General features: G+C 63.3%; 1 protein-coding gene across 1 annotated transcript in view; it reads right to left on the reverse strand.

The window, feature by feature from the left end:
- Positions 1-275: 275 nt before the first annotated feature.
- Positions 276-15,174, reverse strand: part of LOC137345173 (NACHT, LRR and PYD domains-containing protein 3-like) — a 113,544-nt gene continuing 98,645 nt past the window's right edge. The window contains exons 6-10 of the mRNA XM_068008638.1: positions 14,601-14,687; positions 14,174-14,344; positions 13,809-13,979; positions 11,543-11,713; positions 276-450 (exon numbers count right to left, since the gene is read on the reverse strand). Of these exons, the coding sequence (XP_067864739.1) occupies positions 276-450; positions 11,543-11,713; positions 13,809-13,979; positions 14,174-14,344; positions 14,601-14,687 (775 nt within the window). The remainder of the gene's footprint in view (positions 451-11,542; positions 11,714-13,808; positions 13,980-14,173; positions 14,345-14,600; positions 14,688-15,174) is intronic.

The following is a 15,174-nucleotide window of genomic DNA, read 5'->3' on the forward strand; positions in this document are numbered from 1 at the left end:
TTGTCAGCAAACGCAGCCTTTTTTTCATAACCTTCGACCTTCACCTTGAGGTGACCATTCTCTGTTACCATATTCTACTCTGGAAATCCAGTTGGTGAAGAATATTACTGGAGCTAATCTTTACTCAGTCTCACATTAATTTAGAGTTTAGCATTACAAACATACACCTCCTCACTCAATCACACCACAGTATCAATAAGTGTCTCTTTATATGTGCTCAAGTGAAACCCCAGTTACTGCCCACTACCTGAACACAATTAATATATAATTAGCACTTACTCCAGTTTCTGTATTTTACAGTCCGGGTTCCTCAGAGCCTCAGACAGTAGTTTCACTCCTGAATCTCCCAGTTTATTATTATTCAGGTCCAGATCCGTCAGTGATCGGTTTGTATTGAGAGCAGATGCGAGATCTTCGATACAAGAATCTGAGAGATTGTTTCGTCCCAGCCTGGGATCAAAGATAGAGAAATAACAGGAATCAGAGTAAATCCCCAGTGTTTATTAATAACATTATTACTGATATTAATAGTAATGTACAGTGTCAGATACCCAGTAATTATAAAGGAGGGAAGCAGGGAGGGAGCGAGGGGGGGAAGCGGGGAGAGAGGGAGGGGGGGAAGCGGGGAGAGAGGGAGGGGGGAAGCAGGGAGAGAGGGAGGGGGGAAGCAGGGAGAGAGGGAGGGGGGAAGCAGGGAGAGAGCGAGGGGGGAAGCAGGGAGAGAGCGAGGGGGGAAGCAAGGAGAGAGCGAGGGGGAAGCAGGGAGAGAGGGAAGGGGAAGCAGGGAGAGAGGGAGGGGGAAAGCAGGGAGAGAGGGAGGGGGAAAGCAGGGAGGGGGGAAGCAGGGAGAGAGGGAGGGGGGGAAGCGGGAAGAGATCGAGGGGGGGAAGCGGGAAGAGATCGAGGGGGGAAGCGGGGAGAGAGGGAGGGGGGGAAGCGGGGAGAGAGCGAGGGGGGAAGCGGGGAGCGATCGAGGGGGGAAGCAGGGAGACAGCGAGGGGGGAAGCAGGGAGAGAGCGAGGGGGGAAGCAGGGAGACAGCGAGGGGGGAAGCAGGGAGAGAGCGAGGGGGGAAGCGGGGAGACAGCGAGGGGGGAAGCAGGGAGAGAGCGAGGGGGGAAGCAGGGAGAGAGCGAGGGGGGAAGCAGGGAGACAGCGAGGGGGGAAGCGGGGAGAGAGCGAGGGGGGAAGCAGGGAGACAGCGAGGGGGGAAGCAGGGAGAGAGCGAGGGGGGAAGCAGGGAGAGAGCGAGGGGGGAAGCAGGGAGAGAGCGAGGGGGGAAGCAGGGAGAGTGCGAGGGGGGAAGCAGGGAGAGAGCGAGGGGGGAAGCAGGGAGAGTGCGAGGGGGGGAAGCAGGGAGAGAGCGAGGGGGGACGCAGGGAGAGAGCGAGGGGGGACGCAGGGAGAGAGCGAGGGGGGACGCAGGGAGAGAGCGAGGGGGGACGCAGGGAGAGAGCGAGGGGGGACGCAGGGAGAGAGCGAGGGGGGACGCAGGGAGAGAGCGAGGGGGGACGCAGGGAGAGAGCGAGGGGGGACGCAGGGAGAGAGCGAGGGGGGGAAGCGGTCAGAGAGCGAGGGGGGGAAGCGGTCAGAGAGCGAGGGGGGGAAGCGGTCAGAGAGCGAGGGGGGGAAGCGGTCAGAGAGCGAGGGGGGGAAGCGGTCAGAGAGCGAGGGGGGAAGCGGTCAGACAGCGAGGGGGGGAAGCGGTCAGAGAGCGAGGGGGGGAAGCGGTCAGAGAGCGAGGGGGGAATGCGGTCAGAGAGCGAGGGGGGGAAAGCGGGCAGTGAGCGAGGGGAGGAAGCGGGCAGTGAGCGAGGGGGGGAAGCGGGCAGTGAGCGAGGGGGGGAAGCGGTCGGAGAGCGAGGGGGGGAAGCGGTCGGAGAGCGAGGGGGGGAAGCGGTCGGAGAGCGAGGGGGGGGAAGCGGTCGGAGAGCGAGGGGGGGAAGCGGTCAGAGAGCGAGGGGGGGGAAGCGGTCAGAGAGCGGGGGGGGAAGCGGGCAGAGAGCGAGGGAGGGAAGCGGGCAGAGAGCGAGGGGGGGAAGCGGTCAGAGAGCGAGGGGGGGGAAGCGGTCAGAGAGCGAGGGGGGGAAGCGGGCAGAGAGCGAGGGGGGGAAGCGGGCAGAGAGCGAGGGGGGGAAGCGGGCAGAGAGCGAGGGGGGGGAAGCGGGCAGAGAGCGAGGGGGAAGCGGGCAGAGAGCGAGGGGGGGAAGCGGGCAGAGAGCGAGGGGGGGAAGCGGGCAGAGAGCGAGGGGGGGAAGCGGGGAGAGAGCGAGGGGGGAAAGAGGGGAGAGAGCGAGGGGGGAAAGAGGGGAGAGAGCGAGGGGGGAAAGAGGGGAGAGAGCGAGGGGGGAAAGAGGGGAGAGAGCGAGGGGGGAAAGAGGGGAGAGAGCGAGGGGGGAAAGAGGGGAGAGAGCGAGGGGGGAAAGAGGGGAGAGAGCGAGGGGGGAAAGAGGGGAGAGAGCGAGGGGGAAGAGGGGAGAGAGCGAGGGGGGAAAGAGGGGAGAGAGCGAGGGGGGAACGAGGGCAGAGAGCGAGGGGGGAAAGAGGGCAGAGAGCGAGGGGGGAAAGAGGGGAGAGAGCAAGGGGGGAAGAGGGGAGAGAGCGAGGGGGGAAGAGGGGAGAGAGCGAGGGGGGGAAGCGGGCAGAGAGCGAGGGGGGAAGCGGGCAGAGAGCGAGGGGGGGAAGCGGGGAGAGAGCGACGGGGGGAAGCGGGCAGAGAGCGAGGGGGGAAGCGGGCAGAGAGCGACGGGGGGAAGCGGGCAGAGAGCGACGGGGGGAAGCGGGCAGAGAGCGAGGGGGGAAGCGGGCAGAGAGCGAGGGGGGGAAGCGGGCAGAGAGCGAGGGGGGGAAGCGGGCAGAGAGCGAGGGGGGGAAGCGGGCAGAGAGCGAGGGGGGGAAGCGGGCAGAGAGCGAGGGGGGGAAGCAGGCAGAGAGCGAGGGGGGGAAGCGGGCAGAGAGCGAGGGGGGGGAAGCGGGCAGAGAGCGAGGGGGGGGAAGCGGGCAGAGAGCGAGGGGGGAAAGAGGGGAGAGAGCGAGGGGGGAAAGAGGGGAGAGAGCGAGGGGGGAAAGAGGGGAGAGAGCGAGGGGGGAAAGAGGGGAGAGAGCGAGGGGGGAAAGAGGGGAAAGAGCGAGGGGGGAAAGAGGGGAAAGAGCGAGGGGGGATAGAGGGGAAAGAGCGAGGGGGGAAGAGGGGAGAAAGCGAGGGGGGAAAGAGGGGAGAGAGCGAGGGGGGAAAGAGGGGAGAGAGCGAGGGGGGAAAGAGGGCAGAGAGTGAGGGGGGAAAGAGGGCAGAGAGTGAGGGGGGAGAGAGGGCAGAGAGCGAGGGGGGAAGAGGGGAGAGAGTGAGGGGGAAGAGGGGAGAGAGTGAGGGGGGAAGAGGGGAGAGAGTGAGGGGGGAAGCGGGGATAGAGTGAGGGGGTAAGCGGGGATAGAGTGAGGGGGGGAAGCGGGGACAGAGCGTAGGTGAAGAGGGGAGAGAGGGAGGGGGAAGTGCGGTAAGAGCAGGGGGAGAGAAATGTGCAGTTCGTGAGGGGGGGGAAGCGGGGGGAAAGTGAGGGGGGACGCGGGGAGGGAGCGAGGGGGGACGCGGGGAGGGAGCGAGGGGGGACGCGGGGAGGGAGCGAGGGGGGACGCGGGGAGAGAGCGAGGGGGGACGCGGGGAGAGAGCGAGGGGGGTCGCGGGGAGAGAGCGAGGGGGGACGCGGGGAGAGAGCGAGGGGGGGGAAGCGGTCGGAGAGCGAGGGGGGGAAGCGGTCGGAGAGCGAGGGGGGGAAGCGGTCGGAGAGCGAGGGGGGGAAGCGGTCAGAGAGCGAGGGGGGGGAAGCGGTCAGAGAGCGAGGGGGGGAAGCGGGCAGAGAGCGAGGGAGGGAAGCGGGCAGAGAGCGAGGGGGGGAAGCGGTCAGAGAGCGAGGGGGGGAAGCGGGCAGAGAGCGAGGGAGGGAAGCGGGCAGAGAGCGAGGGGGGGAAGCGGTCAGAGAGCGAGGGGGGGGAAGCGGTCAGAGAGCGAGGGGGGGAAGCGGGCAGAGAGCGAGGGGGGGTAGCGGGCAGAGAGCGAGGGGGGGAAGCGGGCAGAGAGCGAGGGGGGGAAGCGGGCAGAGAGCGAGGGGGGGAAGCGGGCAGAGAGCGAGGGGGGAAGCGGGCAGAGAGCGAGGGGGGGCAGAGAGCGAGGGGGGAAGCGGGCAGAGAGCGAGGGGGGGAAGCGGGCAGAGAGCGAGGGGGGGAAGCGGGGAGAGAGCGAGGGGGAAAGAGGGGAGAGAGCGAGGGGGAAAGAGGGGAGAGAGCGAGGGGGGAAAGAGGGGAGAGAGCGAGGGGGGAAAGAGGGGAGAGAGCGAGGGGGGAAAGAGGGGAGAGAGCGAGGGGGGAAAGAGGGGAGAGAGCGAGGGGGGAAAGAGGGCAGAGAGCGAGGGGGGAAAGAGGGCAGAGAGCGAGGGGGGAAAGAGGGCAGAGAGCGAGGGGGGAAAGAGGGGAGAGAGCAAGGGGGGAAGAGGGGAGAGAGCAAGGGGGGAAGAGGGGAGAGAGCGAGGTGGGAAGAGGGGAGAGAGCGAGGGGGGGAAGCGGGCAGAGAGCGAGGGGGGGAAGCGGGCAGAGAGCGAGGGGGGGAAGCGGGCAGAGAGCGAGGGGGGAAGCGGGCAGAGAGCGAGGGGGGAAGCGGGCAGAGAGCGAGGGGAGGAAGCGGGCAGAGAGCGAGGGGGGGAAGCGGGCAGAGAGCGAGGGGGGGAAGCGGGCAGAGAGCGAGGGGGGGAAGCGGGCAGAGAGTGAGGGGGGGAAGCGGGCAGAGAGCGAGGGGGGGAAGCGGGCAGAGAGCGAGGGGGGGAAGCGGGCAGAGAGCGAGAGGGGGAAGCGGGCAGAGAGCGAGAGGGGGAAAGAGGGGAGAGAGCGAGGGGGGAAAGAGGGGAGAGAGCGAGGGGGGGAAAGAGGGGAGAGAGCGTGGGGGGAAGAGGGGAGAGAGCGAGGGGGGGAAAGAGGGGAGAGAGCGAGGGGGGAAAGAGGGGAGAGAGCGAGGGGGGAAAGAGGGGAAAGAGCGAGGGGGGAAAGAGGGGAAAGAGCGAGGGGGGAAAGAGGGGAAAGAGCGAGGGGGGAAAGAGGGGAAAGAGCGAGGGGGGAAGAGGGGAGAAAGCGAGGGGGGAAAGAGGGGAGAGAGCGAGGGGGGAAAGCGGGGAGAGAGCAAGGGGGGAAAGAGGGCAGAGAGTGAGGGGGGAAAGAGGGCAGAGAGGGAGGGGGGAAAGCGGGCAGAGAGCGAGGGGGGAAGAGGGGAGAGAGTGAGGGGGGAAGAGGGGTGAGAGTGAGGGGGGAAGAGGGGAGAGAGTGAGGGGGGGAAGCGGGGATAGAGTGAGGGGGTAAGCGGGGATAGAGTGAGGGGGGGAAGCAGGGACGGAGCGTAGGTGAAGAGGGGAGAGAGGGAGGGGGAAGTGCGGTAAGAGCAGGGGGAGAGAAGTGTGCAGTTCGTGAGGGGGGGGAAGCGGGGGGAAAGTGAGGGGGGGGAAGTGGGGGGAGAGCAAGGGGGCAAGCGGGAAGAGAGGGAGGGGGGAAGCAGGGAGAGAGGCAGGGGGAAGCAGGGAGAGAGGGAGGAGGGAAGCAGGGAGAGAGGGAGGGGGGAAGCAGGGAGAGAGGGAGGGGGAGGCAGGGAGAGAGGGAGGGGGGAGGCAGGGAGAGAGGGAGGGGGGAAACAGGGAGAGAGGGAGGGGGAAACAGGGAGAGAGGGAGGGGGGAAGCAGGGAGAGAGGGAGGGGGGGAAGCACGGAGAGATGGAGGGGGGAAGCACGGAGAGATGGAGGGGGGAAGCACGGAGAGAGGGAGTGGGGAAGCACGGAGAGAGGGAGTGGGGAAGCAGGGAGAGAGGGAGGGGGAAGCAGGGAGAGAGGGAGGAGGAAGTAGGGAGAGAGGGAGGGGGAAGCAGGGAGAGAGGGAGGGGGAAGCAGGGAAAGAGGGAGGGGGAAGCAGGGAAAGAGGGAGGGGGCAAGCGGGGGGAGAGCGACGGGGGGGAAGAGGGGAGAGAGCGGGGGGGAAGCAGGGAGAGAGGGAGGGGGGAAGGGTGGAGAGAGCGAGGGGGTAAGCGGGGATAGAGTGAGGGGGGAAGCAGGGACAGAGCATAGGTGAAGAGGGGAGAGAGGGAGGGGGAAGTGCGGTAAGAGCAGAGGGAGAGAAGTGTGCAGTTCGTGAGGGGGGGAAGCGGGGGGAAAGTGAGGGGGGGGAAGTGGGGGGAGAGCAAGGGGGCAAGCGGGAAGAGAGGGAGGTGGGAAGCAGGGAGAGAGGGAGGGGGGAAGCGGGGAGAGAGGCAGGGGGGAAGCGGGGAGAGAGGCAGGGGGGAAGCGGGGAGAGAGGCAGGGGGGAAGCGGGGAGAGAGGGAGGGGGGAAGCAGGGAGAGAGGGAGGGGGGAAGCGGGGAGAGAAGGAGGGGGGAAGCAGGGAGAGAGGGAGGGGGGAAGCAGGGAGAGAGGGAGGGGGGAAGCAGGGAGAGAGGGAGGGGGGAAGCAGGGAGAGAGAGCGGGGGGAAGCGGGGAGAGAGGGAGGGGGGACGCGGGGAGAGAGGGAGGGGGGAAGCGGGGAGGGAGGGAGGGGGAAGCGGGGAGGGAGCGAGGGGGGAAGCGGGGAGAGAGGGAGGGGGGAAGCGGGGAGAGAGGGAGGGGGGAAGCGGGGAGGGAGCGAGGGGCGAAGCGGGGAGGGAGCGAGGGGGGAAGCGGGGAGGAAGCGAGGGGGGAAGCGGGGAGGGAGCGAGGGGGGAAGCGGGGAGAGAGGGAGGGGGGAAGCGGGGAGAGAGGGAGGGGGGGAAGCAGGGAGAGTGTGAGGGGGGAAGCAGGGTGAGAGGGAGGACGGAAGCAGGGAGAGAGGGAGGACGGAAGCAGGGAGAGAGGGAGGACGGAAGCAGGGAGAGAGGGAGGACGGAAGCAGGGAGAGGGAGGACGGAAGCAGGGAGAGAGGGAGGGGGGAAGCAGGGAGAGAGGGAGGGGGGAAGCAGGAAGAGAGGGAGGGGGGAAGCAGGGAGAGAGGGAGGGGGGAAGCAGGGAGAGAGGGAGGGGGGAAGCAGGGAGAGAGGGAGGGGGGAAGCAGGGAGAGAGGGAGGAGGGAAGCAGGGAGAGAGGGAGGAGGGAAGCAGGGAGAGAGGGAGGAGGGAAGCAGGGAGAGAGGGAGGGGGAAAGCAGGGAGAGAGGGAGGGGGGAAGAAGGGAGAGAGGGAGGGGGCAAGCGGGGGTTGAACGACGGGGGGGGGAAGAAGGGAGAGAGCGAGGGGGAAGCGGGGAGGAGGCGAGGGGGTAAGCGGGGAGGAGGCGAGGGTGAAGCGGGGAGGAGGCGAGGGGGGAAGCGGGGAGGGAGAGAGGGGGAAACGGGGAGGGAGCGAGGGGGAAACGGGGAGGGAGCGAGGGGGAAGCAGGGAGAGAGCGAGGGGGAAGCAGGGAGAGAGCGAGGGGGAAGCAGGGAGAGAGCGAGGGGGAAGCAGGGAGAGAGGGGGGTAGCGGGGATAGAGTGAAGGGGGGAAGCGGGGATAGAGCGAGGGGGGGAAGCGGGGAGAGAGCGAGGGGGGGAAGCGGGGAGAGAGGGAGGGGGGAGGAAGCGGGGAGAGAGGGAGGGGGGAGGAAGCGGGGAGAGAGGGAGGGGGGAAGAGGGGAGAGAGGGAGGGGGGAAGAGGGGAGAGAGGGAGGGGGGAAGAGGGGAGAGAGGGAGGGGGGAAGAGGGGAGAGAGGGAGGGGGGAAGAGGGGAGAGAGCGAGGGGGGAAGCGGGGAGAGAGGGAGGGGGGAAGCAGGGAGAGAGGGAGGGGGGGAAGCAGGGAGAGAGGGAGGGGGGAAGCAGGGAGAGAGGGAGGGGGGAAGCAGGGAGAGAGGGAGGGGTGAAGCAGGGAGAGAGGGAGGAGGGAAGCAGGGAGAGAGGGAGGGGGGAAGCAGGGAGAGAGGGAGGGGTGAAGCAGGGAGAGAGGGAGGGGTGGAGCAGGGAGAGAGGGAGGAGGGAAGCAGGGAGAGAGGGAGGGGGGAAGCAGGGAGAGAGGGAGGGGGGAAGCAGTGAGCGAGGGAGGGGGGAAGCAGGGAGAGAGGGAGGGGGGAAGCAGGGAGAGAGGGAGGGGGGAAGCAGGGAGAGAGGGAGGGGGGAAGCAGGGAGAGAGGGAGGGGGAAGCATGGAGAGAGGGAGGGGGGAAGCAGGGAGAGAGGGAGGGGGGAAGCAGGGAGAGAGGGAGGGGGGAAGCAGGGAGAGAGGGAGGAGGGAAGCAGGGAGAGAGGGAGGGGGGAAGAAGGGAGAGAGGGAGGGGTGATGCAGGGAGAGAGGGAGGGGTGAAGCAGGGAGGGGGGGGGGAAGCGGCTGAGAGAGGGAGGGGGCAAGTCGGGGGAAAGCGACGGGGGAGGGGGTGGAGAGAGCGAAGGGGAAGCGGGGAGGGAGCGAGGGGGCAAGTGGGGAGCGAGCGATGGGGAAGCAGGGAGAGGTCGGGGGGGTAGCGGGGAGCGAACGAGGGGGGTAGCAGGGATAGAGTGGGGGGGGAAGCACGGAGAGAGCGAGGGGAGAGAAGTGGGGAGAGAGCGAGGGGGGAAGCAGGGAGAGAGCGAGGGGGGGAAGCGGTCAGAGAGCGAGGGGGGGAAGCGGTCAGAGAGCGAGGGGGGGGAAGCGGTCAGAGAGCGAGGGGGGGAAGCGGTCAGAGAGCGAGGGGGGGAAGCGGTCAGAGAGCGAGGGGGGGAAGCGGTCAGACAGCGAGGGGGGGAAGTGGTCAGAGAGCGAGGGGGGGAAGCGGTCAGACAGCGAGGGGGGGAAGCGGGCAGAGAGCGAGGGGGGGAAGCGGGCAGAGAGCGAGGGGGGAAACGGGCAGAGAGCGAGGGGGGGAAGCGGGCAGTGAGCGAGGGGGGGAAGAGGGGAGAGAGCGAGGGGGGAAAGAGGGCAGAGAGCGAGGGGGGAAAGAGGGCAGAGAGCGAGGGGGGAAAGGGGGCAGAGAGCGAGGGGGGAAAGAGGGCAGAGAGCGAGGGGGGAAAGAGGGCAGAGAGCGAGGGGGGAAAGCGGGCAGAGAGCGAGGCGGGAAAGAGGGCAGAGAGCGAGGCGGGAAAGAGGGCAGAGAGCGAGGGGGGAAAGAGGGCAGAGAGCGAGGGGGGAAAGAGGGCAGAGAGCGAGGGGGAAAGAGGGCAGAGAGCGAGGGAGGAAGGGGGAGAGAGTGAGGGGGGAAGAGGGGAGAGAGTGAGGGGGAAGAGGGGAGAGAGGGAGGGGTGAAGCAGGGTGAGAGGGAGGGGTGAAGCAGGGAGAGAGGGAGGGGGGACGCAGAGAGAGATGGAGGGGGGAAGCAGGGAGAGAGGGAGGGGGAAGCAGGGAGAGAGGGAGGGGGGAAGCAGGGAGGGGTGAAGTAGGGAGAGAGGGAGGAGGGAAGCAAGGAGAGAGGAAGGTGGGAAGCAGGGAGAGAGGAAGGTGGGAAGCAGGGAGAGAGGGACGGGGGAAGCAGGGAGAGAGGGACGGGGGAAGCAGGGAGAGAGGGACGGGGGAAGCAGGGAGAGAGGGAGGGGGGAAGCATGGAGAGAGGGAGGGGGGAAGCAGGGAGAGAGGGAGTGGGGAAGCAGGGAGAGAGGGAGGGGTGAAGAAGGGAGAGAGGGAGGGGTGAAGCAGGGAGAGAGGGAGGGGTGAAGCAGGGAGAGAGGGAGGGGGAAGCAGGGAGAGAGGGAGGGGGAAGCATGGAGAGGGGGAGGGGGAAAGCAGGGAGAGAGGGAGGGGGGATGCAGGGAGAGAGGGAGGGGGGGAAGCAGGGAGAGAGGGAGGGGGGAAGCAGGGAGAGAGGGGGGGTGGGGAAGCGACGGAGAGAGGGAGGGGGCAAGTCGGGGGAAAGCGACGGGGTAAGAGGGGAGAGAGCGAGGGGGAAGCGGGGAGGGAGCGAGGGGGCAAGTGGGGAGCGAGCGATGGGGAAGCAGGGAGAGAGGGAGGGGGTAGCGGGGAGCGAACGAGGGGGGTAACAGGGATAGAGTGGGGAGGGTGGAAGCACGGAGAGAGCGAGGGGAGAGAAGTGGGGAGAGAGCGAAGGGGGAAGCTGTCAGAGAGCGAGGGGGGGAAGCGGTCAGAGAGCGAGGGGGGGAAGCGGTCAGAGAGCGAGGGGGGGAAGCGGGCAGAGAGCGAGGGGGGGAAGTGGGCAGAGAGCGAGGGGGGGAAGCGGGCAGAGAGCGAGGGGGGGAAGCGGGCAGAGAGCGAGGGGGGGAAGCGGGCAGAAAGCGAGGGGGGGGAAGCGGGCAGAAAGCGAGGGGGGGGAAGCGGGCAGTGAGCGAGGGGGGAAAGAGGGGAGAGAGCGAGGGGGGAAAGAGGGGAGAGAGCGAGGGGGGAAAGAGGGGAGAGAGCGAGGGGGGGAAAGAGGGGAGAGAGCGAGGGGGGAAGAGGGGAAAGAGCGAGGGGGGAAAGAGGGGAAAGAGCGAGGGGGAAAGAGGGCAGAGAGCAAGGGGGGAAAGAGGGCAAAGAGCGAGGGGGGAAAGAGGGCACAGAGCGAGGGGGGAAAGAGGGCACAGAGCGAGGGGGGAAAGAGGGCAGAGAGCGAGGGGGGAAAGAGGGCAGAGAGTGAGGGGGGAAAGAGGGCAGAGAGCGAGGGGGGAAGAGGGGAGAGAGTGAGGGGGGAAGCGGGGATAGAGTGAGGGGGGAAGCGGTGATAGAGTGAGGGGGGAAGCGGGGATAGAGTGAGGGGGGAAGCAGGGAGAGAGGGAGGGGGGAAGAAGGGAGAGAGGGAGGGGGGAAAAAGGGAGAGAGGGAGGGGGAAGCAGGGAGGTTGGGAGGGGGGAAGCAGGGAGAGAGGGAGGGGGGTTAGCGGGGAGCGAGCATAGGTGAAGTGAGGAGAGAGAGGGGGGGATGTGGGCTAAGAGCAGGGGGAGAGAAGTGTGGAGTTAGTGAGGGAGGGAAGCGGGGAGAGAGCAGCCTGAAGAACATGGTGGCGGTGGGTACGAGTGTGCCCTCCTCCTCCCCAGCCCCCGGCCACTGACTGCAGGCCACTCACTCCCTGCTTCCTCCCGTTCTCTCCCCAGCACCCTCTCCGCTCCCCTCTTTGTTCTCCATCCCCACTCCCCCCGCTCCTCACTCACCATTCTCACTCTGGTCGCCCGCTGCCCCACCCCTCCCTCTCTCCGCTCCCCCCCATAACCCCCTCCACCACCCCGCTCCCTGTCCAGCGATTGTGTGCTGCCATGGGTTTAGGTTGCCTTTCTGTGATTAGTTGAGCAGTGCCATCTTTCGTCCTGGCAGCTACCCGAACACCGCAGACAGTGACGTTTCAGTGCAGCAGGCTGCATTTACACATGTGCCAGTGCAGCGCCACCGAGTGATTACATTGTCAGCAAACGCAGCCTTTTTTTCATAACCTTCGACCTTCACCTTGAGGCGCCCGTTCTCTGTTACCATATTCTACTCTGGAAGTCCAGTTGGTGAAGAATATTACTGGAGCTAATCCTTACTCAGTCTTACATTAATTTAGAGTTCAGCATTACAAACATACACCTCCTCACTCAACCACACCACAGGATCAATAAGTGCCTCTTTATATTTGCTCAAGTGAAACCCCAGTTACTGCCCACTACCTGCACACTATTAATATACAATTAATATACGATTAGAACTTACCACAATTTCTGTATTTTACAGTCCGGGTTCCTCAGAGCCTCAGACAGTAGTTTCACTCCTGAATCTCCCAGTTTATTATAATTCAGGTTCAGATCCGTCAGTGATCGGTTTGTACTGAGAGCAGATGCGAGATCTTCGATGCAAGAAGCTGTGAGATTGTTTTCTACCAGCCTGGCATCAAAGGTGGAGAAATAACAGGAATCAGAGTAAATTCCCAGTGTTTATTAATAACATTATTACTGATGGTGTTACTACTAGAGTAATATGTAGTGCTTAGTAATAACACCATTGCTGATACTAATAATAATGCACAGTGTTTATTAATAACACAATTACTGATATTAATAGTAACTGACAGTGTCAGATACCCAATTATTATAAAGGGGGGAAGCGGAGAGAGAGGGAGGGGGAAGGGGGAGGGGGGGAAGCGGGGACAGGGGTGAAGCGGGAAGAGCGCGGGGGGGGGGTGAAGCGGGAAGAGAGCGACGGGGGGAAGCGGGGAGAGAGCGAGGGGGGGAAGCGGGCAGAGAGCGAGGGGGGGAAGCGGGCAGAGAGCGACGGGGGGAAGCGGGGAGAGCGCGACGGGGGGAAGCGGGGAGAGCGCGACGGGGGGAAGCGGGGAGAGAGCGAGGGGGGAAAGCGGGCAGAGAGCGAGGGGGGGAAGCGGGCAGAGAGCGAGGGGGGGAAGCGGGCACAGAGCGAGGGGGGGAAGCGGGCAGACAGCGAGGGGGGAAGCGGGGAGAGAGCGAGGGGGGGAAGCGGGGAGAGAGCGAGGGGGGGAAGCGGGCAGAGAGCGAGGGGGGGAAGCGGGCAGAGAGCGAGGGGGGGAAGCGGGCAGAGAGCGAGGGGGGGAAGCGGGCAGAGAGCGAGGGGGAGAAGCGGGCAGAGAGCGAGGGGGGGAAGCGGGGAGAGAGCGAGGGGGGGAAGCGGGGAGAGAGCGACGGGGGGAAGCGGGGAGAGCGCGACGGGGGGAAGCGGGGAGAGCGCGACGGGGGGAAGCGGGGAGAGAGCGAGGGGGGAAAGCGGGCAGAGAGCGAGGGGGGAAAGCGGGCAGAGAGCGAGGGGGGGAAGCGGGCAGAGAGCGAGGGGGGGGAAGCGGGCAGACAGCGAGGGGGGAAGCGGGGAGAGAGCGAGGGGGGGAAGCGGGGAGAGAGCGAGGGGGGAAGCGGGCAGAGAGCGAGGGGGGGAAGCGGGCAGAGAGCGAGGGGGGGAAGCGGGCAGAGAGCGAGGGGGGGAAGCGGGCAGAGAGCGAGGGGGAGAAGCGGGCAGAGAGCGAGGGGGGGAAGCGGGCAGAAGGCGAGGGGGTAAGCGGGCAGAGAGCGAGGGGGGGAAGCGGGCAGAGACCGAGGGGGGGAAGCGGGAAGAGAGCGAGGGGGCAAGCGGGCAGAGAGCGAGGGGGGAAGCGGGCAGAGAGCGAGGGGGGTATACGGGGGGAGAGCGAGCGGGGGGAGAGCGAGGGGAGGAAGCGGGGGAGAGCGAAGGGGGGAAGCGGGGGGAGTAAGTGGGGGGAGAGCGAGGGGGGTAAGCAGTGGGGGGAGGGGGTGGGGGCGGGAGTAGCCTGAAGAACTTGGTGGCGGTGGGTGCGAGTGTGCACACCTTCTCCCCAGCCCCCGGCCACTAACTGCAGGCCACTCACTCCCTGCTTCCTCCCGCTCACTCCCCACCCCGCTCTTCGCTCCCCTCTCCCCACCCCTCTTCATTCTTCATCCCCACTCCCCCCATCCCCGCTCCTCATCCACCATCCTCACTCTGGTCGCCCTCTGCCCCAGCCCTCCCTCTCTCCGCTCCCACCTCACATCCCCCCCACACACCCCGCTCCCTGTCCAGCCATTGTGTGCTGCCATGTGTTTCAGTTGCCTTTCTGTGATTATATGAACAGCTCCATCTTTAGTCCTGGCAGCTACCCGAACACCGCAGACAGTGACGTTTCAGTGCAGCAGGCTGTATTTACACATGTGCCAGTGCAGTGCCACCTGGTGGTTACATTGTCAGCAAACGCAGCCATTTTATTCATAACCTTCGCCCTTCACCTTGAGGGGACCATTCTCTGTTACCATATTCTACTCTGGAAATCCAGTTGGTGAAGAATATTACTGGAGCTAATCTTTACTTAGTCTTACATTAATTTAGAGTTTAGCATTACAAACATACACATTCCTCACTCAACCACACCACAGTATTGATAAATGTCTATTTATATGTGCTCAAGTGAAACCCCAGTTAATGCCTACTATCTGCACACAATTAATATACAATTATCACTTACTTCAGTTTCTGTATTTTACAGTCCGGGTTCCTCAGAGCGTCAAACGGCAGTTTCACTCCTGAATCTCCCAGTTTATTAAAATTCAGGTCCAGATCAGTCAGAGATCGGTTTGTACTGAGAGTAGATGCGAGATCTTCGATACAAGAAGCTGTGAGATTGTTTTCTACCAGCCTGGCATCAAAGATGGAGAAATAACAGGAATCAGAGTAAATCCCCAGTGTTTATTAGTAACATTATTACTGATGGTGTTATTACTAGAGTAATATGCAGTGCTTAGTAATAACACCATTACTGATATTAATAGTAATGTACAGTGTCAGATACCCAGTTATTATAAACACAATCTCACACAGTCTGGTACTTACCCCAGTTTCTGTATTTTACAGTCCGGGTTCCTCAGAGCCTCAGACAGTAGTTTCACTCCTGAATCTCCCAGATTATTATCACTCAGGTCCAGATCCGTCAGTGATCGGTTTGTACTGAGAGCAGATGCGAGATCTTCGATACAAGAATCTGTGAGATTGTTTCTTCCCAGCCTGGGATCAAAGATAGAGAAATAACAGGAATCAGAGCGGGTGGGGAAGTGCAGAGAGTGCGGGGGGGTTTATTAATAACATTATTACTGATGGTGTTATTAGTAGAGTAATATGCAGTGCTTAGCAATAACACTATTACTGATACTAATAATAATGCACAGTGTTTATTAATAACACCATTACTGATATTAATAGTAATGTACAGTGTCAGATACCCAGTTATTATAAACACAATCTCACACAGTCTGGTACTTACCCCAGTTTCTGTATTTTACAGTCCGGGTTCCTCAAAGCCGCAGACAGTAATTTCACTCCTGAATCTCCCAGATTATTGGAATCCAGTCTAAACACAAACAGACAGAGAGTGAGAAACAAACTGAATCAAACCCTGGACCTGATACAATTCACTTTCTGTTGAATGTTACAGGAAACACTGAAAAAGACTTGAGGAAATTAATAACCAGATTTTCCCATCACTGACAATGAATCTCACACTGTAGAACTCCTCATATATTCAGGAGCTGTCAATAAACATCAAAGAGGGAAGTAACGGGACAGAAGGTAGGTGTTTGGTTGGTGAGTATTACAGTGTGTTTTTGTCTCTCTAAGTGACAGCATTTGAATAAAGTATTGCTTGGGGAAATAAATCTATTACTTTATTAAATTAATTCGATAAATGAACTAATTAATACATTTATTATGAATTGTTTTAAAAGACCTAATTACATTTATTCAGATTATCAATAAACAAATTAATTATAAAAGACTAGAGATGACAGGGCAGGCTACATGTCAGGACTGTAGGATGTGGGAGCTTGAGGATAGCGAGA

This window comes from Heterodontus francisci, chromosome 28 (assembly GCF_036365525.1).
Source record: "Heterodontus francisci isolate sHetFra1 chromosome 28, sHetFra1.hap1, whole genome shotgun sequence".
Taxonomy (NCBI): domain Eukaryota; kingdom Metazoa; phylum Chordata; class Chondrichthyes; order Heterodontiformes; family Heterodontidae; genus Heterodontus; species Heterodontus francisci.